Source organism: Pecten maximus, chromosome 5, assembly GCF_902652985.1.
Source record: "Pecten maximus chromosome 5, xPecMax1.1, whole genome shotgun sequence".
Lineage (NCBI taxonomy): Eukaryota > Metazoa > Mollusca > Bivalvia > Pectinida > Pectinidae > Pecten > Pecten maximus.
In genome coordinates, this window is record NC_047019.1 from 22,145,421 (window position 1) to 22,170,036 (window position 24,616).

The 24,616-nt window shown below is 36.4% G+C and overlaps 3 protein-coding genes across 3 annotated transcripts in view; all 3 read left to right on the forward strand.

Moving 5' to 3' along the window:
* Nucleotides 1-7,919, forward strand: part of LOC117327515 (cation-independent mannose-6-phosphate receptor-like) — a 51,143-nt gene extending 43,224 nt beyond the window's left edge. The window contains exons 43-44 of the transcript XR_004532662.1: nucleotides 3,878-3,879; nucleotides 6,457-7,919. The gene's annotated coding sequence lies outside the window, so the exon portion shown is untranslated. The remainder of the gene's footprint in view (nucleotides 1-3,877; nucleotides 3,880-6,456) is intronic.
* Nucleotides 237-7,918, forward strand: LOC117328364 (elongation factor 2-like). The gene is made up of 6 exons (XM_033885890.1): nucleotides 237-362; nucleotides 2,127-2,341; nucleotides 2,625-2,803; nucleotides 3,800-3,977; nucleotides 4,556-4,619; nucleotides 4,883-7,918. Exons 1-6 carry the CDS (start codon nucleotides 360-362, stop codon nucleotides 5,042-5,044), a joined length of 801 nt encoding a protein of 266 aa, XP_033741781.1. The 5' UTR covers nucleotides 237-359; the 3' UTR covers nucleotides 5,045-7,918.
* Nucleotides 7,920-10,009: 2,090 nt separating the features above from the next.
* Nucleotides 10,010-24,450, forward strand: LOC117327516 (elongation factor 2-like). Its single transcript, XM_033884547.1, has 14 exons — nucleotides 10,010-10,147; nucleotides 11,909-12,123; nucleotides 12,407-12,585; nucleotides 13,273-13,478; nucleotides 20,003-20,236; nucleotides 20,394-20,646; nucleotides 21,010-21,211; nucleotides 21,371-21,629; nucleotides 21,741-21,845; nucleotides 22,025-22,168; nucleotides 22,350-22,559; nucleotides 23,043-23,225; nucleotides 23,477-23,609; nucleotides 23,943-24,450. Exons 1-14 carry the CDS (start codon nucleotides 10,145-10,147, stop codon nucleotides 24,134-24,136), a joined length of 2,520 nt encoding a protein of 839 aa, XP_033740438.1. The 5' UTR covers nucleotides 10,010-10,144; the 3' UTR covers nucleotides 24,137-24,450.
* Nucleotides 24,451-24,616: the final 166 nt, after the last annotated feature.

Genomic DNA, 24,616 nt, shown 5'->3' on the forward strand with positions numbered 1-24,616 from the left:
CGAACCATAAGTCCCTTGTAATTCTATTTCTGGCCCATGAAAAGCTATCTATATATAGTAAATGTGGTAACTAGTATTGTGTAGTGGGAAAATCTCGACGCACCCCGAGTAACACTTGGTGTATATTTCGAAATAAGCAGTCCGTCTCTGCGTTTTAGGTTCATTCTGTACAGCAGGAATTGCATCACCACTGTGAAATATTCGCGGAGCCGGGTATATAAGGACCTGGCTCAGGTTTGGTAAATTACAAATAAAATGTGAACGACAGTGACTGCTGTGTGCGCTTCTTTTTCATAGTCGCCTTACCCAAAAGGCGCAGACAAGCGGGTCAAGTTTTTGAGGAGAAGAAAAAAGAGAAAATGGTATGTAAACTATATATGTTTATTTTGTTTATTCTATTTCTATTATAACATTATAGATTATTAAAATAGAGACATTTAAATTTGAATAACAAAATAAATGTAGCTACTTTGTAAGTCAGCGAGTACCATTCAGTTTCCCACTCAAAATTCTTGTTTATTGGTCGGTGCGCGTACATTTTAATATTGTCTCTTTTTCGTTCTATACAATTGTTTGAATTTTATTTTAATTACATTCGTTGCGTAGCCAGGCGAAAATCATATTGATGCTTTATAGACTTGTATCTCTCTTTCTGTTCTTTTCTCTCTCGGTATTTTCTTTACTCATTTTTTTTTCGGAAAAAATAAAAACTGTGGATGCATTGGCATACAAGCATACATTGATAAAATACAAATGTACTACTGCGCAATGGTGGTAAATTGGGAGGATACATATAAAGACGCATTTGTGATATTTTCCCAATCAATACCTCTCTTCTCTATTAATTTATCAATTATCTTTTAACCATCGTCTATACGCGTCAGGTCATTATAACAAAGTTTTGATAAGACAACATTATCGGTATTCAATTCAGTGTAAAAAAAACACAAGCATGTAGAGCGAGAATCGCAGAGCTACCGGGGTTGTAAAATAATCCTAATCAGAGCAATGACTTCGTGACCTGTTCTAAAAAAAAATTTTCAAATATGTGGAAAATATCGTAGCGAAACCAAGTTCAAAGATACTGTATATTTCCGAATAAAAATTTTTATGATCGGTTGAAAACAAAAATAGATCGTTCAAAGCTTAAAGTTATTTATACTGTTTCCACTCTCCAAACGTTTGAGATTCTCTTTTTATCTTTTGAACGACAATTACAAGATAATCCATTATAAAGTTCTATCAGATCCCGACCTCTATATTTAGCATGTTACTTTCGGTCTTTTGTTCGACCATTATAAGGACACTGCTATTCTATTTCAAGTGTTGGCATTCAATAATTAATATTTCTGTACCACGGACGTTCGCGCTCTGTAATGTAACATCTTTACAAAGAAAGTTAAGACAAAAACAAGTCAACTTAGTCCGAGGGAGGGAGGGAGGGGTCGGGCCATATGATATTTGTACGAATAGTTGGTATACCAGTCAACACACACGTTTGCTTTAGACGGATGCATTAATGTGTTAATTAAACACCTTTATAGTATGCTATATCACCTGAAATGATCGAATTGAATTAGTGAAATAATTTATAGCAACCAGTTTCCGGATCATAGGTCTTTGAGGAACTTTGATTTTCTTTTGAAAGTCTTCTATGATTTTTTTTTGTTAAAAAGCCGTCTCTGTTATTACCAATTTGATACAGCCAATATTTTCTTATTGGCATTCAATAATTAATATTTACCATTGTATGGCACTGCCACTATATAACCCTACCAATTCAGTTGCGAGTTCACCAGCTTATGAACTGCCAACTGAAATTTGAATTTGAAAATTTCAAAAAAAAAAAAAATCGCACGACAAATAAAAAATCGCAGATGGTAAATATAAACATTGAACGGCTTTCAGTTGGCATTCATATTGACTATGAATGCCAACTGAAAGCCGTTCAATGCTTAAATATTTCTATACCACGGACGTTCGCTGTCTGTAATGTAACATCTTTACAAAGAAAGTTAAGGCAAAAACAAGTCGACTTAGGATACAGCCAATATTTCCACTGTCATTATTAACACTCTTTCGGCTAACATGAGACGTGTGTTGACTGGCAGACTTTACTTTGACAGGTGAACTTTACGATGGACCAGCTGCGGTCCGCCATGGACCACCGGACCGGTATCCGGAACCTGGCAGTGATCGCCCATGTTGACCATGGCAAGACCACTTTGACCGACTCATTGTTGGCTAAAGCTGGGGTGATCAACACTGACCAGGCTGGAGACAAGTGTGCCATGGACACCAGGAAAGATGAGCAGCTTAAGGGCATCACCATTAAGTCCACGTGAGTATCACCGGCTGCTCACAGCAATCCGTTTACCGAAAAAAGTCAATAATGATAATAAAAATGTTATCTTCAGATAAGATATGATGTCCTTCGTGAAAAAAAATACATCAAGTAAGGAAATGTGTTTGTTTCAAAAGTTTGTTATCTGCCAAAATTTAAAAAAAAAAAATGTATATGAAGGCTCTCTCCAAAATAAGGCGATATAACCCTTTCTCCCTCTTTGCCCATCTCAATATTACTATTGCCCAACTACTAACCAGACTTGTACTTTCTCCTGTAGTGCCATTTCCCTACTGTATGAGGTAGACCCAAAGTTATTCCCGACCGGATCAGAAGCTGGCCTGAAGGAATGCATTGTCAACTTGATCGACAGCCCGGGTCACGTGGATTTCTCCTCCGAGGTGACGGCCGCGCTGAGGGTAGCTGATGGTGCCCTGGTTGTGGTGGACAGTGTTAGTGGTAAGTTATCTCATCTTAGGTACACTATTGGTAACAAAAACTACATTGACCATTTTCTTAAGCCAGAAATACTTAATTGACCGATATGTTATAAATATATTACATTATATTATACATTGATGAATCCCTGATAATTTAGAATTCAAAATCTTGAAATGTATTAAATCATTTGAACTGCTGTTTGATATTTTAAAAATAAATAAATAAATAAGCAAAATAAAAATTAAAATAAATAAATAATAACTTGAATAGTTATACACAGAACATTAGATTTAGAGTTCACAGAGGTCAAGGTTCAAGGTCAAGACCCAGACTTAGTTTCATCAGATGTTTACTTGGCAAAGCAGAATTATATTCTTCACTGACTCATTCAAGGGAAAACTCTCAACTACATTTCCAACTATTAAATATCATGCTCAAGCACTATTTTCCCCAAACATTGTTTTTCTAGGTGATGTACACCTATGTATGTTGTTCTATATTCCTGGAGAGGGTTACTGACTGTACATCAGAAATACTTACATTGTTGTTCTATATTCCTGGAGAGATTACCGACTGTACATCAGAAATACTTACATTGTTGTTCTATATTCCTGGAGAGGGTTACTGACTGTACATCAGAAATACTTACATTGTTGTTCTATATTCCCGGAGAGATTACTGACTGTACATCAGAAATACTTACATTGTTGTTCTATATTCCTGGAGAGATTACTGACTGTGCACTAGAAATACATTGTTGTTCTATATTCCTAGAGAGATTACTGACTGTTCATCAGAAATACTTACATTGTTGTTCTATATTCCTGGAGAGGGTTACTGACTGTACATCAGAAATACTTACATTGTTGTTCTATATTCCTGGAGAGATTACTGACTGTACATCAGAAATACTTACATTGTTGTTTTATATTCCTGGAGAGATTACTGACTGTACATCAGAAATACTTACATTGTTGTTCTATATTCCTGCAAAGATTACTGACTCTACATCAGAAATAATAAATTTGTTCTATATTCCTAGAGAGATTGTTCCACCAACAGATGTATCGAAAGCGAATGCTGCTGCAGCAGCGGTTAATAAGGGGAAAACAATAGGCACGGTGATGGCTGTATTTGGTGCGGCCATCCTCGTGTGTATACTCCTTATTGTATTCCATAAAAAGGAGCGCAGGTAAGACTATATGCCCACCATTATGATTTTGTATCAAAAATGTCTGTTAGTAACTCACAACTTAGAATGTACAATATCAGAAAAGTCTGTTAACTTACAACATAGAATATACACTATCAGAAAAATCTGTTAGTAACTCACAACTTAGAATCATCTGAATGTACAATATCAGAAAAGTCTGTTAACTTACAACATAGAATATACACTATCAGAAAGATCTGTTAACTTATAACATAGAATGTACACAATCAGAAAAGTCTGTTAACTTATAACATAACATGTACACTATCAGAAAAGTCTGTAAACTTATAACATACAATGTACACTATCAGAAAAGTCTGTTAACTTACAACATAACATGTACACTATCAGAAAAATCTGTTAGTAACTTACAACATAGAATGTACACTATCAGGAAAGTCTGTCAGTAACTTACAACATACAATGTACACTATCAGAAAAGTCTGTTAACTTACAACATAGAATGTACACCATCAGAAAATTCTTGTTTATTGAATTGTAATTTTAATTAATGTGATCATATGTGTACATAATATTCTGTTTGATCCTAATTACAGAGACTCCTGTCTACAGAGGGTTCGCTCGGTAGTGAAGAAGGACACAGAGTACAGATATTCTATGGTAAGGTTTCAAGACAAATATATCAAAGTGGTCATCAACAAGTTCAGTACTTTTTTTAGTTGTAAGGAAGTGGGGTTGAGCACAGATTTCATGCTTGAGCTGGGAATAGTTTCATGAATACAGGTCCATTTGTATATAAGGGGATGTACAGTTAAGGATATTGACAAAAGAATGTAAAATGAAAATATGTCTACTTCATCCATATACAATTTTGTATCTATCATTAATAGATAACATACCCCATCTGAATGATTTTTCCTCAGTTACCTGATGCAATTGGAAATGAAGATGATGAAGACATTTTAGGAGCAGCAAATAATACAGCTGAGCCAGACGAACCAAGGGAGGTAAACGCCATTTCTATTGAGAGGGACACAAAAGTGGAAAGTTACCATGACGACAGTGATGTAGACTTACTAGAGTGAAGTAAAACCATGCTTGACTTTCTGTGATAGATTATAGAGAGGTCTGAGCTCTCCGATGTGATAACTCATACACAGATGTAATCTCTGTAAACAGCTTTCAAATACCCATTTCGTCGTTTCTGTGTCGCCCTGCTGTTCACTTTTTGTCTGGCTAAACTGTCACATGCAAGTGCTATAAAATTACTACATATAACATTTATGTATCAAATAAAGTCGGCATCAGTTCCACGCTATTAGGAGACAAAATCAAACATACTGCAGCCTTTCAAAACATGCACATTCATCACGAATGTGCATCTCCACACAGGGGAGGCCGTTCTATTAAACAATACAAAACCAATACATGTACAAAATGTATATTGAAGTTTGGATATGTAATGTTTTATATCTTAAAGTTTGGATATGTAGTGTAACATTCTATTTTACAGTAATTCAAAATATAAAATGAATATTGAACAAACCTTCGAAAACAATAAGATAGTTGTATTGTTTACAATGAGTAACAATTGTTTTAAAAAAATAAAATGAGGTACCAGGAATGTTTGGTTTTCCAGACAGGGTTTTGAATAGCAATTTCATTGTTTGATCCATAGCAATGAAAAAGACAAGTTTCCCTCCAAAATATCTAAACCTGCTTTTGGGTATCCAGTTGAAACAGTTGAGTAGCAGACTTAGATCACGACAGAGGATGACATCATAGAATATATGGCAGATGAAGGTTGAGTGATTCAGCAATAACGGTTCAAATTTGAAAGATTGACTATCCCATATTTGCAGCGGTTTTCCATAAAATCAAAAAAGAAAAAAAAAGTATAGACATATATATATTCAAGAGATGTTATAAAATATAAAAACACAAGGGGAAAAATGTATCTAAAGCTGTTTTGTTAAATGTTATTTATATAACAGGGAATTCTGAAACTGTATTTTGAATGCCGCGCTGTCTTATAACACAGGTTTACATCTGGTCAAGTGCTTGTATTTACCAAACATTTTCTGTGTTTCCTTGTCTGTTTCAACTCGGTTATGAAAAAGTGGCTATGGACATTATATTGAATCCTCATGTACCTTGTGGGTGTATATATTGTTGGTTATTTTATTGTGTGTGATAGAACGGAGAGATTTGAATACCTGGACTGGGTGTTGTATCATATCTGATACGCTTAATGCAAGTGGATAAGAGAGATAGGAGAAAAGAGAATGAAAGATAGCTAAGAGAAGCAACTTGTGCAGCTTTGAAACCATAATAAATGCAAAATTTCACCTTTGTTGAATATTTTCATATTCATACAGCAAAGTTGTGATGATGGTGTTTTGATATTCTTTGTAGAGAATGTTAATTCCTCATTGAATTTGTTTTCAAAGAATGAATGGATTTAACTGTAAACATTGAAGAGTGACAGTTTAACAAGGTGAAATTTTTCATTTTAAAGCATATTACTTGACATATAATATATTTCGCTATGTTATCATGTTTTTGAGATATTTTATGATCATTTTATATCCTTGGGTTAATGTTTCCATGTGACATGATATCATTCCGTGATGTTTATGTTTTCCTGGTTATACATGTGTATCAACATCATGCTTATACTTTGTCCTGCTAATAAACATATCCTTTTCAATGGTGTATAGAAATCGGTTTCAGACTATAATTTATTTGTTTATTTTTTATTTATTTATTTTTGCATTCATTGAAGGAATTTGTTTAGCTCATTAAAGTTGATTTGCATAATCATTCAAGAATAATTTTATTATTAGAGGTGTTTCCTTTCCAGAAAAAAAAGATACGAAAAAAACTTTGTAGACCAGATAATATTGTTAAACGGAGATAATGAAATTAAAGGGAGATAATTTTACCCGAAATTTAAGGGAGATAATTCAACCGAAAATCAAAGGTAGATTATTTAACTGAAACAGAAATTTTATAGAAGCTTTATGCGGCTTCATGGCCCAATAGGTCATGTGGTATTAATTGCAGATATGTAATATCTAGAAATTAATGTATGTACATTTTATATTTATCAATTATTAATATAAACACTTGGGAACCAGTTTGAAATTACTTCAATATTAATATACAATGTAAGTACTTTTTATAGATTCCATATTACATGAACAATTTGTTGCATATGCTTAAATTTGGCAAAAGGACTGTTAGTGAGATTATAACTTATGGTAAACAATAGTCTATCGTTAAATGTGCATGAAATGCACCTGAATATTTTGTAGTGAAATAGTAGTGATTTAATCCCCACCACTACACACAAAACAGTGTTACTGCTGTCTTAAACAAAACAAGTGTCATCAGATATGTTCAGGATTTTTCACATTGCTCACTGGATGAATTTTTTGCTAGATATTAATTTTTGAGAATGACTTGTTCTCACATTACATATCATATCTAAGCTTAAAGGTATCCCTGTTATGTTAACAGGTTATTGCAATTTATCACTTACTTAGCTGCAATATTAACCAGGATGTTTTGGTTTTTCAGGGAAAGAGTGAAGCCATTTGCCTTCTAGATTTTTTCCTTGTGTTCATATTCATATGATTTATTGTGATATTGAATTATAGTATGTATTCATATAACGTGGATGCTCATCTGTGTCCAAGTGTCCTCCAATGCTGTCCGCCACTAAAACATCTAACAGAAACATTTTTCATCAGCCGGTGTTCTCAAAAACTGACCATACTAATTGTTAAATCGGCCATGTTGACAGTTGCCTGTTACTGTGCCATTGATCTGTATCCATTAAAAAAATCATGACTGGCCATTGTGAAGTTGGACCAATGTGTGCTCAGTGGTGATTTGGTTGATTTTTTTTCCCGACATGTATTTCATTAAAATGACCTTAAAAGGTTATAAAAGATGTATTGTGTCTGTGTTGTCTTTATAACTATGTACTTTATTTTCTTAACAACCATTCCTAACAAGTTATATTAACTTATAGTAATCACTCTATTTGGGATGGAAGCAAAGCAGATGGTCTTACTATGAGAAGAATCCAGAATACCCAGAGAAAACCCACTTGGTCTGGCAGGTGACCAGGTGTTCAAAATATATGTTGAAATATTTGTTTACAGATCAATAAGCAACTTCTCTGAAGAAATAACTGAAGTGTTTACTGTCATGTAAACGTAGCAGTAAACGTAGCAGTCGTGCGCAACTTGTCTGCTTGAAAACTGCCTGCCGGGGGGGGGGGGGGGGGGGCACAGTACCCGGCCGCTCAGTCGGTCCGGGCAGCGGGCTCTAAAGGTGATGTTTATGTAAAATGACAATAACATAAAGAATTGTTTCTTTTTTTCATATGGGGATAATATTTCACTCATTTCTTTTCCCAGCCTCCCTTACAGTTCTCAGTCGTTTCCATTGTCACTTGCTCTCTGTATAGAATTAATAAGACACCTAGAACAATCACGATCAAAACACTATCGTGCTGCCTTAGCATTTGCGAATCTAGCAAAAACAAAGAATGCACGACTGAGAGAGAAAACGATCTTATGTGTTATATATAATCTGAAAACTCTGCATTTTTGGAAGTTTGTGTGGATATAACGTGACACTTTTAAAGATAATCACAACAGATATCGTTTTATTAGCTCTATTTTAAAACCAATTGATCGTGGGCTGCTCTGAGATCCCCTCCCCGCTTTATTTTCTTTAATGTCCCACGCCCTCTGAACAGTTAATCCTGAAATTTCATTAAGAAAATCGCGAAAACTAAAGTATAATGAATGTTATCCTGAAACTTCCACAATATGATGATAATACACCATTACATTAAGAGCTTTCGGGGCGGCCCCAGATCCCTAGCTGCCCACTTTTCTTTTTAGTACACATTAAATAGTTTAATCCTGAAAACATCATTCAGAGAGAAAATAAGGATGGCCCACAGACCCCCGCTTTATTTTCTTGACCCTAGAACAGTAATCATGGAAAACAAAGTCCTGAAAATAATACCAAAAGCTACAAACAAAAACTAGAAAAATATGGTCCAGAAACTCACAGAATTTTATGATAATACACCACTATGTTTAGAGCTCCTGCGGACCTACATGTAGGCAGCCCCCAGATCCCGCCATGTTTCCCTTCTTACGTACATCCTAGATAGTTTAATTATCATGAGAAAAAAATCATATTAAAGAAAAAGAATAAAAATAAAACAAAAAAACACACTGAAAATATAGAATAAGATCACTTTCTCAGAATGCAGGATTTTGCACCATTTCTTGGATAGCTTCTGGCCCCCAGACCCCATCACTCGCCTGAATCGGACCTGAATGATTTGTCTCACGACAATAACACTTTTTTTTTTTTTTTTTTTAATTGTAGGTCTCTTCCTATCTGTCAAGTTGAAGGAATACATACGTCTCAGGATTTGAAGTACATGAGAAATTGAGATTTTCACTAATCAATTTAAGCGATTAACCTATAGGCCTATATAATCACCTTTTCGAACAACTCTGCCCTGAGCACAGGCTTAGATTTAAATGAACAGAATTATGAATTCGTTATTAAATGTGCAATATTTCTACATTTTAATGTTTTACCAGAGACACATGTTTCTAGTTTTATACAATTTTAAAAATTATATAATTCAATCACATACATGATTAGCATAAGCTAATCATGTATGTGATTGAATTATATTTATTGCCTTGGCACGATATATATCTCACGGTGTAACGACCAGATTAACGCATTTTTAATGTTACAAATGTGATCAGGAGGAATAAACGAACCATAAGTCCCTTGTAATTCTATTTCTGGCCCATGAAAAGCTATCTATATATAGTAAATGTGGTAACTAGTATTGTGTAGTGGGAAAATCTCGACGCACCCCGAGTAACACTTGGTGTATATTTCGAAATAAGCAGTCCGTCTCTGCGTTTTAGGTTCATTCCGTACAGCAGGAATTGCATCACCACTGTGAAATATTCACGGAGCCGGGTATATAAGGACCTGGCTCAGGTTTGGTAAATTACAAATAAAATGTGAACGACAGTGACTGCTGTGTGCGCTTCTTTTTCATAGTCGCTTTACCCAAAAGGCGCAGACAAGCGGGCCAAGTTTTTGAGGAGAAGAAAAAAGAGAAAATGGTATGTAAACTATATATGTTTATTTTGTTTATTTTATTTCTTTTATAACATTATAGATTATTAAAATAGAGACATTTAAATTTGAATAACAAAATAAATGTAGCTACTTTGTAAGTCAGCGAGTACCATTCAGTTTCCCCCTCAAAATTCTTGTTTATTGGTCGGTGCGCGTACATTTTAATATTGTCTCTTTTTCGTTCTATACAATTGTTTGAATTTTATTTTAATTACATTCGTTGCGTATACAGGCGAAAATCATATTGATGCTTTATAGACTTGTATCTCTCTTTCTGTTCTTTTCTCTCTCGGTATTTTCTTTACTCATTTTTTTTTCGGAAAAAATAAAAACTGTGGATGCATTGGCATACAAGCATACATTGATAAAATACAAATGTACTACTGCGCAATGGTGGTAAATTGGGAGGATACATATAAAGACGCATTTGTGATATTTTCCCAATCAATACCTCTCTTCTCTATTAATTTATCAATTATCTTTTAACCATCGTCTATACGCGTCAGGTCATTATAACAAAGTTTTGATAAGACAACATTATCGGTATTCAATTCAGTGTAAAAAAAACACAAGCATGTAGAGCGAGAATCGCAGAGCTACCGGGGTTGTAAAATAATCCTAATCAGAGCAATGACTTCGTGACCTGTTCTAAAAAAAATTTTTCAAATATGTGGAAAATATCGTAGCGAAACCAAGTTCAAAGATACTGTATATTTCCGAATAAAAATTTTTATGATCGGTTGAAAACAAAAATAGATCGTTCAAAGCTTAAAGTTATTTATACTGTTTCCACTCTCCAAACGTTTGAGATTCTCTTTTTATCTTTTGAACGACAATTACAAGATAATCCATTATAAAGTTCTATCAGATCCCGACCTCTATATTTAGCATGTTACTTTCGGTCTTTTGTTCGACCATTATAAGGACACTGCTATTCTATTTCAAGTGTTGGCATTCAATAATTAATATTTCTGTACCACGGACGTTCGCGCTCTGTAATGTAACATCTTTACAAAGAAAGTTAAGGCAAAAACAAGTCAACTTAGGACTCCGAGGGAGAGTGAGGGGTCGGGTCATATGATATTTGTACGAATAGTTGATATACCAGTCAACACACACGTTTGCTTTAGACGGATGCATTAATGTGTTAAACACCTTTATAGTATCCTATATCACCTGAAATGATCGAATTGAATTAGTGAAATAATTTATAGCAACCAGTTTCCGGATCATAGGTCTTTGAGGAACTTTGATTTTCTTTTGAAAGTCTTCTATGATTTTTTTTGTTAAAAAGCCGTCTCTGTTATTACCAATTTGATACAGCCAATATTTTCTTATTGGCATTCAATAATTAATATTTACCATTGTATGGCACTGCCACTATATAACCCTACCAATTCAGTTGCGAGTTCACCAGCTTATGAACTGCCAACTGAAATTTGAATTTGAAAATTTCAAAAAAAAAAAAAAATCGCACGACAAATAAAAAATCGCAGATGGTAAATATAAACATTGAACGGCTTTCAGTTGGCATTCATATTGACTATGAATGCCAACTGAAAGCCGTTCAATGCTTAAATATTTCTATACCACGGACGTTCGCTGTCTGTAATGGAACATCTTTACAAAGAAAGTTAAGGCAAAAACAAGTCGACTTAGGATACAGCCAATATTTCCACTTTCATTATTAACACTCTTTCGGCTAACATGAGACGTGTGTTGACTGGCAGACTTTACTTTGACAGGTGAACTTTACGATGGACCAGCTGCGGTCCGCCATGGACCACCGGACCGGTATCCGGAACCTGGCAGTGATCGCCCATGTTGACCATGGCAAGACCACTTTGACCGACTCATTGTTGGCTAAAGCTGGGGTGATCAACACTGACCAGGCTGGAGACAAGTGTGCCATGGACACCAGGAAAGATGAGCAGCTTAAGGGCATCACCATCAAGTCCACGTGAGTATCACCGGCTGCTCACAGCAATCCGTTTACCGAAAAAAGTCAATAATGATAATAAAAACTGTTATCTTCGGATAAGATATGATGTCCTTCATGAAAAAAAAATACATCAAGTAAGAAAATGTGTTTGTTTCAAAAGTTTGTTATCTGCCAAAATTTAAAAAAAAAATGTATATGAAGGCTCTCTCCAAAATAAGGCGATATAACCCTTTCTCCCTCTTTGCCCATCTCAATATTACTATTGCCCAACTACTAACCAGACTTGTACTTTCTCCTGTAGTGCCATTTCCCTACTGTATGAGGTAGACCCAAAGTTATTCCCGACCGGATCAGAAGCTGGCCTGAAGGAATGCATTGTCAACTTGATCGACAGCCCGGGTCACGTGGATTTCTCCTCCGAGGTGACGGCCGCGCTGAGGGTAGCTGATGGTGCCCTGGTTGTGGTGGACAGTGTTAGTGGTAAGTTATCTCATCTTAGGTACACTATTGGTAACAAAAACTACATTGACCATTTTCTTAAGCCAGAAATACTTAATTGACCGATATGTTATAAATATATTACATTATATTATACATTAATGAATCCCTGATAATTTAGAATTCAAAATCTTGAAATGTATTAAATCATTTGAACTGCTGTTTGATATTTTAAAAATAAATAAATAAATAAGCAAAATAAAAATTAAAATAAATAAATAATAACTTGAATAGTTATACACAGAACATTAGATTTAGAGTTCACAGAGGTCAAGGTTCAAGGTCAAGACCCAGACTTAGTTTCATCAGATGTTTACTTGGCAAAGCAGAATTATATTCTTCACTGACTCATTCAAGGGAAAACTCTCAACTACATTTCCAACTATTAAATATCATGCTCAAGCACTATTTTCCCCAAACATTGTTTTTCTAGGTGATGTACACCTATGTATGTCATACATGTATGATATATACATATCATCAACGATCTCTTGATTCTCCATAGAGTTATAAACAGTAATGAGTGACTGAAATCATACAAGTGAAATAACAATAATAAATACAATCCAGGTTGGCATTAAGTATCATTGCTAGCCAGAGAACCACATAATGACCTTGAGCATTTCTGAAGGTCACACATAGCTCTAATAATCTGTGATTGTCTCTTAGGTAAATGTGTGCAGACAGAGACAGTTCTACGCCAGGCTTTGGCCGAGCGAGTCCGTCCAGTCCTCATGCTCAACAAGCTTGACCGCTGTGTAATGGAGGTGCAACTTGACCATGAAGAACTTTACCAATCTCTCTGCCGGACTATCCAAGCCATCAACAGCACTGTTGAAATGTACGGCCAGCCTGATGTCATGGGGAAACTCACGGTGAGTTGTATAATGAATAAGATATACCAATTAAGCAATATTTTATTGATGCTAAACAAGAATTACTTAATCAAAAAGGGAATCATAATATATCAATTTAGTAATACTTTACTCATATACACCTAAAACACAAAATCTATTTTTTAGTAATAATGATCTTTTAAATATTACCCTATACTCACATTATGTCAAACAGAAAGGAAGTAAAAATGAACAAGTTAGATTATCTCCCCTGCAAGCATCCAAAATCTAGGGGATACTGTAGGGTGTTATGGGTTACTATTGTCTATATGGGATAATATTGTCTGTATGGGATACTGTTGTCTGTATGGGATACTGTTGTCTGTACGGGATACAAGCTGTTGTCTGTAAGGGATACTGTTGTCTGTACGGGATACTATTGTCTGTATGGGATACTGTTGTCTGTATGGGATACTGTTGTCTGTATGGGATACTGTTGTCTGTATGGGATAATATTGTCTGTATGGGATAATATTGTCTGTATGGGATACTACTGTCTGTATGGGATACTATTATCTGTATGGGATACTATTATCTGTAAGGGATACTGTTGTCTGTAAGGGATACTATTGTCTGTATGGGATACTGTTGTCTGTAAGGGATACTATTGTCTGTAAGGGATACTATTATCTGTAAGGGATACTGTTGTCTGTAAGGGATACTATTGTCTGTAAGGGATACTATTGTCTGTATGGGATACTGTTGTCTGTACGGGATACTGTTGTCTGTACGGGATACAAGCTGTTGTCTGTATGGGATACTGTTGTCTGTAAGGGATACTGTTGTCTGTATGGGATACTACTGTCTGTATGGGATACTATTGTCTGTATGGGATAATGTTGTCTGTATGGGATACTGTTGTCTGTAAGGGATACTGTTGTCTGTACGGGATACTATATCTGTATGGGATACTGTTGTCGGTATGGGATACTGTTGTCTGTATGGGATAATGTTGTCTGTAAGGGATACTATTGTCTGTATGGGATACTATTGTCTGTATGGGATACTATTGTCTGTATGGGATAATGTTGTCTGTAAGGGATACTATTGTCTGTATGGGATAATGTTGTCTGTAAGGGATACTGTTGTCTGTACGGGATATTATTGTCTGTATGGGATACTATTGTCTGTATGGGATACTATTATCTGTATGGGATACTGTTGTCTGTATGGGATACTGGTGTCTGTATGGGATACTGTTGTTTGTATGGGATACTATATCTGTATGGGATACTGTTGTCTGTATGGGATAATGTTGTCTGTATGGGATACTGTTGTCTGTAAGGGATACTGTTGTCTGTATGGGATAATATTGTCTGTATGGGATACTGTTGTCTGTACGGGATACTGTTGTCTGTACGGGATACAAGCTGTTGTCTGTATGGGATACTGTTGTCTGTACGGGATACAAGCTGTTGTCTGTATGGGATACTGTTGTCTGTACGGGATACTAGCTGTTGTCTGTATGGGATACTACTGTCTGTATGGGATACTACTGTCTGTAAGGGATACTGTTGTCTGTATGGGATACTGTTGCCTGTACGGGATACTGGCTGTTGTCTGTATGGATACTACTGTCTGTATGGGATACTGTTGTCTGTAAGGGATAATATTATCTGTATGGGATACTATTATCTGTATGGGATACTATTATCTGTATGGGATACTACTGTCTGTATGGGATACTATTGTCTGTATGGGATACTGTTGTCTGTATGGGATACTATTATCTGTATGGGATACTATTATCTGTATGGGATACTATTATCTGTATGGGATACTATTGTCTGTATGGGATACTACTGTCTGTATGGGATACTATTGTCTGTATGGGATACTGTTGTCTGTATGGGATACTATTATCTGTATGGGATACTATTATCTGTATGGGATACTATTATCTGTATGGGATACTATTGTCTGTATGGGATACTACTGTCTGTATGGGATACTGTTGTCTGTATGGGATACTGTTGTCTGTACGGGATACAAGCTGTTGTCTGTATGGGATACTGTTGTCTGTACGGGATACTGTTGTCTGTATGGGATACTGTTGTCTGTATGGGTTACTATTGTCTGTATGGGATACTATTATCTGTATGGGATACTACTGTCTGTATGGGATACTATTGTCTGTATGGGTTACTATTGTCTGTATGGGATACTATTATCTGTATGGGATACTACTGTCTGTATGGGATACTGTTGTCTGTATGGGATACTCTTGTCTGTATGGGATACTATTGTCTGTATGGGATACTGTTGTCTGTACGGGATACTACTGTCTGTATGGGATGCTGTTGTCTGTATGGGATACTATTGTCTGTATGGGATACTATTATCTGTATGGGATACTCTTGTCTGTATGGGATACTATTGTCTGTATGGGATACTATTATCTGTATAGGATACTCTTGTCTGTATGGGATACTATTGTCTGTATGGGATACTCTTGTCTGTATGGGATACTGTTGTCTGTATGGGATACTGTTGTCTGTATGGGATACTGTTGTCTGTATGGAATGTATTGTCTGTATGGGATACTATTGTCTGTATGGGATACTCTTGTCTGTATGGGATACTATTGTCTGTATGGGATACTGTTGTCTGTATGGGATACTGTTGTCTGTATGGGATACTGTTGTCTGTATGGGATAATATTGTCTGTATGGGATAATATTGTCTGTATGGGATACTACTGTCTGTATGGGATACTGTTGTCTGTACGGGATACTGTTGTCTGTATGGGATACTGTTGTCTGTATGGGATACTGTTGTCTGTACGGGATACTATATCTGTATGGGATACTATTGTCTGTATGGGATACTATTGTCTGTATGGGATAATGTTGTCTGTATGGGATACTGTTGTCTGTACGGGATACTATTATCTGTATGGGATACTGTTGTCTGTATGGGATACTGTTGTCTGTAAGGGATACTGTTGTCTGTACGGGATACTATATCTGTATGGGATACTATTGTCTGTATGGGATACTATTGTCTGTATGGGATAATGTTGTCTGTAAGGGATACTGTTGTCTGTAAGGGATAATGTTGTCTGTACGCGATACTATTGTCTGTATGGGATAATGTTGTCTGTATGGGATACTGTTGTCTGTACGGGATATTATTGTCTGTATGGGATACTATTGTCTGTATGGGATACTATTATCTGTATGGGATACTGTTGTCTGTATGGGATACTGGTGTCTGTATGGGATACTGTTGTTTGTATGGGATACTATATCTGTATGGGATACTGTTGTCTGTATGGGATAATGTTGTCTGTAAGGGATACTGTTGTCTGTAAGGGATACTGTTGTCTGTATGGGATACTATTGTCTGTATGGGATAATATTGTCTGTATGGGATACTGTTGTCTGTACGGGATACTGTTGTCTGTACGGGATACAAGCTGTTGTCTGTATGGGATACTGTTGTCTGTACGGGATACAAGCTGTTGTCTGTATGGGATACTGTTGTCTGTACGGGATACTAGCTGTTGTCTGTATGGGATACTACTGTCTGTATGGGATACTACTGTCTGTAAGGGATACTGTTGTCTGTATGGGATACTGTTGCCTGTACGGGATACTGGCTGTTGTCTGTATGGATACTACTGTCTGTATGGGATACTGTTGTCTGTAAGGGATACTATTATCTGTATGGGATACTATTATCTGTATGGGATACTACTGTCTGTATGGGATACTATTGTCTGTATGGGATACTGTTGTCTGTATGGGATACTATTATCTGTATGGGATACTATTATCTGTATGGGATACTATTATCTGTATGGGATACTATTGTCTGTATGGGATACTACTGTCTGTATGTGATACTGTTGTCTGTATGGGATACTATTGTCTGTATGGATACTACTGTCTGTAAGGGATACTGTTGTCTGTATGGGATACTATTGTCTGTATGGGATACTACTGTCTGTATGGGATACTACTGTCTGTAAGGGATACTACTGTCTGTATGGGATACTACTGTCTGTAAGGGATACTGTTGTCTGTATGGGATACTGTTGTCTGTAAGGGATACTATTGTCTGTATGGGATACTACTGTCTGTAAGGGATACTGTTGTCTGTATGGGATACTACTGTCTGTAAGGGATACTGTTGTCTGTATGGGATACTGTTGTCTGTAAGGGATACTACTGTCTGTATGGGATACTACTGTCTGTAAGGGATACTGTTGTCTGTATGGGATACTACTGTCTGTATGGGATACTGTTGTCTGTATGGGATACTATTATCTGTATGGGATACTATTATCTGTATGGGATACTATTGTCTGTATGGGATACTGTTGTCTGTATGGGATACTATTATCTGTATGGGATACTATTATCTGTATGGGATACTATTATCTGTATGGGATACTATTGTCTGTATGGGATACTACTGTCTGTATGGGATACTGTTGTCTGTATGGGATACTATTGTCTGTATGGGATACTACTGTCTGTAAGGGATACTGTTGTCTGTACGGGATACTAGTTGTTGTCTGTATGGGATACTGTTGTCTGTATGGATACTACTGTCTGTATGGGATACTGTTGTCTGTATGGGATACTGTTGTCTGTATGGGATACTACTGTCTGTATGGGATACTGTTGTCTGTATGGGATACTATTATCTGTATGGGATACTATTATCTGTATGGGATACTATTGTCTGTATGGGATACTGTTGTCTGTATGGGATACTATTATCTGTATGGGATACTATTATCTGTATGGGATACTATTATCTGTATGGGATACTATTGTCTGTATGGGATACTACTGTCTGTATGGGATACTGTTGTCTGGATGGGATACTATTGTCTGTATGGGATACTACTGTCTGTAAGGGATACTGTTGTCTGTACGGGATACTAGTTGTTGTCTGTATGGGATACTGTTGTCTGTATGGATACTACTGTCTGTATGGGATACTGTTGTCTGTATGGGATACTGTTGTCTGTATGGGATACTACTGTCTGTATGGGATACTGTTGTCTGTATGGGATACTGTTGTCTGTACGGGATACAAGCTGTTGTCTGTATGGGATACTGTTGTCTGTACGGGATACTGTTGTCTGTATGGGATACTGTTGTCTGTACGGGTTACTATTGTCTGTATGGGATACTATTATCTGTATGGGATACTACTGTCTGTATGGGATACTATTGTCTGTATGGGTTACTATTGTCTGTATGGGATACTATTATCTGTATGGGATACTACTGTCTGTATGGGATACTGTTGTCTGTATGGGATACTCTTGTCTGTATGGGATACTATTGTCTGTATGGGATACTGTTGTCTGTACGGGATACTACTGTCTGTATGGGATGCTGTTGTCTGTATGGGATACTATTGTCTGTATGGGATACTATTATCTGTATGGGATACTCTTGTCTGTATGGGATACTATTGTCTGTATGGGATACTATTATCTGTATAGGATACTCTTGTCTGTATGGGATACTATTGTCTGTATGGGATACTCTTGTCTGTATGGGATACTGTTGTCTTTATGGGATACTAGCTGTTGTCTGTATGGGATACTGTTGTCTGTATGGGATACTGTTGTCTGTATGGAATGTATTGTCTGTATGGGATACTATTGTCTGTATGGGATACTGTTGTCTGTATGGGATACTATTGTCTGTATGGGATACTGTTGTCTGTATGGGATACTGTTGTCTGTATGGAATGTATTGTCTGTATGGGATACTATTGTCTGTATGGTATACTGTTGTCTGTATGGGATAATATTGTCTGTATGGGATACTGTTGTCTGTATGGGATACTGTTGTCTGTATGGAATGTATTGTCTGTATGGGATACTATTGTCTGTATGGGATACTACTGTCTGTATGGGATAATATTGTCTGTATGGGATACTGTTGTCTGTATGGAATGTATTGTCTGTATGGGATACTATTGTCTGTATGGGATACTATTGTCTGTATGGGATACTGTTGTCTGTATGGGATACTGTTGTCTGTATGGAATGTATTGTCTGTATGGGATACTATTGTCTGTATGGGATACTGTTGTCTGTATGGGATACTATTATCTGTATGGAATGTATTGTCTGTATGGGATACTATTGTCTGTACGGGATACTAGCTGTTGTCTGTATGGGATACTGTTGTCTGTATGGGATACTGTTGTCTGTATGGAATGTATTGTCTGTATGGGATACTATTGTCTGTATGGGATACTGTTGTCTGTATGGGATACTACTGTCTGTATGGGATACTGTTGTCTGTATGGGATACTACTGTCTGAAGAGACAAGGTGAAAAATGAAAAATTATTAAAGACTCAAATAACAATATCTATTTCATCATCATTTTCAGATAGTATTCATCTACCATGATGTGTTTTTGCTGTTACCCCCTAAATATTTATATGCTGTATTTGTGTAAAAAAAATACATATAAGTCTTGTTACGCAAGTTGTGAGTTAAATGATCATTTTTATTATCTCCAGCTTGATCCCTCTCTTGGTAATGTGGCATTTGGATGTGGTCTGCATCGTTGGGGTTTCACACTGCGGAGCTTTGCACGTCTCTATGCTGCCAAGTTTGGTCTCCCTGAGGAAAAAATGATGCGTAGGTTGTGGGGTGAACAATTCTACAACCCTGGTACTAGAAGCTGGAACAAGATTGGTGGAGAAGGATATGTCCGAGGCTTCAACATGTTCGTCCTGGAACCACTCTACACTGTAAGGAATCATACATCTATGTCACTGAAATGTTTGGACACATACTACATTCTCTTAAAATGAAAATATGAATATTTCTCGGACACTAAAATGGAAGCTGAAACATTTATCTGATGCATTTAACAAAAAATATCATATATACCTATCAATTTCACAGATGCTGAGGACTTTGAAGACTTCAGAAAAGAAAGAAATCTTTAGACTGACAGACAAGATTAATATTCAGCTGTCAGCTGACGAGAGGGAAGAGAACGGAAAACCTCTCATGAGGAAGGTCATGCAGAAATGGCTGCCTGTTGCTGATGCTTTACTGGAGATGTTTGTTGTCCACCTGCCATCACCGCAGACTGCACAGACATACCGCACAGATCTCCTGTATGAGGGACCTATGGATGATGATGCTGCTGTCGGTAGGTATACATTTTGTATTTCATCATTTCATAAGAATCTGTTAAAACCATATGTGTCAATACAAAAGTTGATGGTTTGATATTTTGTATTATCAAAGATAGAAATAAAATCTTTAAGATAAACACTTGTATTGATATTGACTTGTTTTTACCTATGATGAATTTGAATATTTGTGTGAAGAAATTATGACAATTTCTAAATTATTTTCTGGCTGTTTTTTTGTCAAAAAGGTCATATGCTTATAAAGGCTACATGTTTGTGTCCCATGGGTGACCTTTATAGACAGGTTTGACTATATATTTACTTTATTTGTTTACCTACCATCCGATTTTGTTTAACTGTTCACCATTTGACCCTTGCAGCGATGAAGCACTGTGATCCTAATGGACCATTGATGCTGTATGTTTCCAAGATGGTACCCACATCAGACAAAGGACGGTTCTATGCATTTGGCCGTGTCTTCTCTGGTACAGTGACCACTGGCCAGAAGGTCCGCATCATGGGGCCAAAATACGAACCAGGCAACAACAAGTCAGCTGACCTCTTCATAAAGGGCATTCCAAAGTGAGTAAATTGTAGATCATGATATATTTCAGTCTGTAAACTGGACACTGTATCATTTATTCTAATGCAACTCCATAATTGGTATGGAGCATCTTGTTTTAGGTTAATTGGTATAGAATTTGTAAGGTGATTGATTGTGGCGATATTGTTACTTTGTAGGACAGTGGTAATGATGGGTGCTGGGACCATGGCGGTGGACGACGTACCCTGTGGAAATACAGTAGGGCTAGTAGGACTAGATAAATACTTGATCAAGTCTGGTACAGTCACAACTTACGATCATGCCCACAACATGGCTGTGATGCGCTTCTCTGTCAGTCCTGTTGTCCGGGTGGCCGTTGATCCCGTCAAAGCAGCTGATCTCCCAAAACTGCTGGAAGGTCTACAGAGACTGACTAAGTCTGACCCAATGGTGCAGGTTGGTGTTCATATATATTCTGTACTGTACATGGTGAAATATTGACATCCAAATTAAATTAAAACTTATAAAAGATAGACATGATATTTACCTTAATGTATTATTTGACAGTGTATATCAGAGAATGGTCAACACATTGTGGCAGGAGCAGGAGAGATGCATCTGGACATCTGTTTGAAGGATCTGGAGAATGACCATGCTTGTATTCCAATCATAGTAGGTATTTTAATATTTTAACTTCTGTGAAATATTTTAAAATCAAAACATAAACAAAATGATAAAAAAACCCAAATGTGTTGACTAGATTGAACACTAAGTATTTTTCTGTATCTTAGATTTGAGAAAGAACACCATATGAATTTAGATTGACAGTAATATATTTATTTTTCTTTCAGCGTTCAGATCCTGTGGTCACTTACAGAGAGTGTGTGACAGAGCAGTCAGATCGTGTGTGCCTGGCCAAATCTCCAAACAGGCTTTGTCGGTTAATGATGACTGCAGAACCATTAGATAATGGTCTGGCCCAGGACATAGAAGAGGTGTGTGGCATGTTTCATTTCATGGAAAAGCATGATACAACAAACAGATTTTTTAGTGCTTCAGTAAAGGGGTTGATCTTTAAACTGATAGTAGAATTGCCAGCACCCTACTGATCATTTGAAAAAATCTTGTTTTTATTAAATGTGTACATGGTAATTATCAATGTATTTGTTACATTAGGGAAAAGTCAAGGCTACACAGGACGTACGAGAGCGGGCACATTACCTAGCCGATAAATACAGCTTTGACAAACAGGAGGCAAGGAAGATCTGGTGTTTTGGTCCCAATAATAATGGCCCCAACATGTTGGTGGATGTAAGCAGGTCTGTACAGTATCTACAGGAACTCCGAGATGTAGTCAAGGTTGGCTTCCAGTGGGCATCTCAGGAAGTGAGTAACAGATTTACTCCAGGAGGGCAAGGGGACTATATTGTTTGTGTTACTTAATTAGCAAAAAAAGTGATATATTACACAAGGAGGGCAAGGAAACTATATATTGTTTGTATTACTTCTGTAACAAAAACATATAAATTATTTGAGGACGGCAAGGAAAGTGTATATTATTTGTGTTGCGTCAGTAACAAAAAACTATTCAATTATTCCAGTAGGGGAAGGGAACTATCTTCTGATAAGTAACAAAAACAGATTGTTTATTCCAGGAAGGCATTGGCACTAGGTAGCAAACACTTGACTGATGGTTCGAAGATAGGGAAAGAATATAGTGTAAACATATCTATTTTGGCTCACTCAAGTAAAGATGATACTACATTATAATTAGTTAAAGTTAGATTAAACCAGTTTGTAACCAAATGATAACATATAAATGATCAAGTCATGAGAAGGGAAACTAAGTTATATTTTCTGATTGTGCAGGGAGTGTTATGTGAAGAGAATATGCGTGGTGTGCGGTTCAACATAAAGGATGCCAACATCCACAGCGACCCTGCCCACAGGCGTACAGGCCAGATCCTGCCCGCCACTCGACGATGTATATTGGCGTCCTACCTCACAGCAGCACCCAGGGTGATGGAGCCAGTCTACTTGGTGGACATTAAGGTATGAACATCAGCAATGACTTATTTCCTATCATAAATATTGAATATATAATATTTGGTATGATGTTTAATGGAGAAGTTAAAAGAATTTAGTACTATATACATAATTATTTTTGAAAGTTTTCAGAAGTGCATAAAATTTGCCTTTACATTCCAAAGCAAAAACATAGAATCATTGGAAAAACACAAGTCGGTAGTATTCCTAACAAAATCTGCCTCAGTAAATACATAAATGTTTCCTGTACTCTTCAGGCACCCACTCAGGTAATAGGAGGTGTGGCTAGTGTTCTAGCCCAGCGGCGAGGACGTGTTGTTGACCAACAGCAGGATGACGGCACACCCATGGTCACCCTTAAAGGATTCATACCAGTCAATGAGTCTTTTGGTAAGGCACTAGTCATTTTTGGGAATGAATGTGTCATGTTACAAAATAAAAAAAGTAAAAAAATAGTTACAAATTTTTAAGTACCATCAGCAGGAAGATACCAGACTTTAAAGTAAAATTACCAGGATATACATATACATGTACACTGTATATATTTTCAAATAATTTAATAAATACAATTATCTATAAAATCATTGAAATATTAAAAAATATTGTCTAAATTATTCTATCAAAGATTCATGCTATGAAACTATTTAAGGGCATTAGAACGCAAGTGAGTTTATTTGTTTCTCAGTGATATAATCATTCAATTTTCTTTCTTTTTATTTCCAGGTTTTACTGAGCTGCTGCGTAGTGTGACTGGCGGTCAAGCTTTCCCTCAGTTGGTATTTGACCACTGGCAGGTTCTCCCTGGAGACCCACTTGATGCTAAGTCCAAGGCCGGAATGATTGTCAAGGCCACAAGAAAGCGGAAGGGCTTGAACCAAGAGATACCAGCACTGGAAAATTTCCTGGACAAGCTATGAAGGACATAGGAAATCCTGTTTCGTTGTGCTATTGAAGACACAAACTTTCGCTCCATGTATCTAGCATGAGAAGTTTTCAGTTTTGGAAATTTGTTTGGATTTCATTATGACCGACAATAGCAAAATATTTTATTAGTAAAGAAATAAAAGCAAAATATTTAACTAGTAAAGAAATAATAAGTAAAACATTGAGATCATAGTATTTGAAATGGAAAAATTAATGAAAAATCATCCCATGGTATCAGGTTAAAAAAATGAGTATTATTTCAGAACAAAGATTGTTGACAAATAAACAAAAGCTCAGAAGAGTATTGTGACTGTTTTCTTGTTTTATGTGTAGACTTGCTTAACAAGATCAATTGTCTGCCTCAAGTGACTACATAGGTCAGTTTGTTTAACACTACATCAACCACACATTCTCTTAAGTGCTCAGCTGACATGCTGAAATACTTATAGATGGTGATGAGCACATGTTACTTT

What these genes read in the sequence shown, in the direction of transcription:
- LOC117327516 (XM_033884547.1), top strand. An exon ending in AGTCTGACCCAATGGTGCAG is followed by an intron (nt 21,630 to 21,740) that starts GTTGGTGTTCAT and finishes ATTATTTGACAG; the next exon opens with TGTATATCAGAGAATGGTCA. An exon ending in ATGCTTGTATTCCAATCATA is followed by an intron (nt 21,846 to 22,024) that starts GTAGGTATTTTA and finishes TTTTTCTTTCAG; the next exon opens with CGTTCAGATCCTGTGGTCAC.
- LOC117328364 (XM_033885890.1), top strand. An exon ending in TGTGGTGGACAGTGTTAGTG is followed by an intron (nt 2,804 to 3,799) that starts GTAAGTTATCTC and finishes ACTCTACATCAG; the next exon opens with AAATAATAAATTTGTTCTAT. An exon ending in CAGAGTACAGATATTCTATG is followed by an intron (nt 4,620 to 4,882) that starts GTAAGGTTTCAA and finishes ATTTTTCCTCAG; the next exon opens with TTACCTGATGCAATTGGAAA.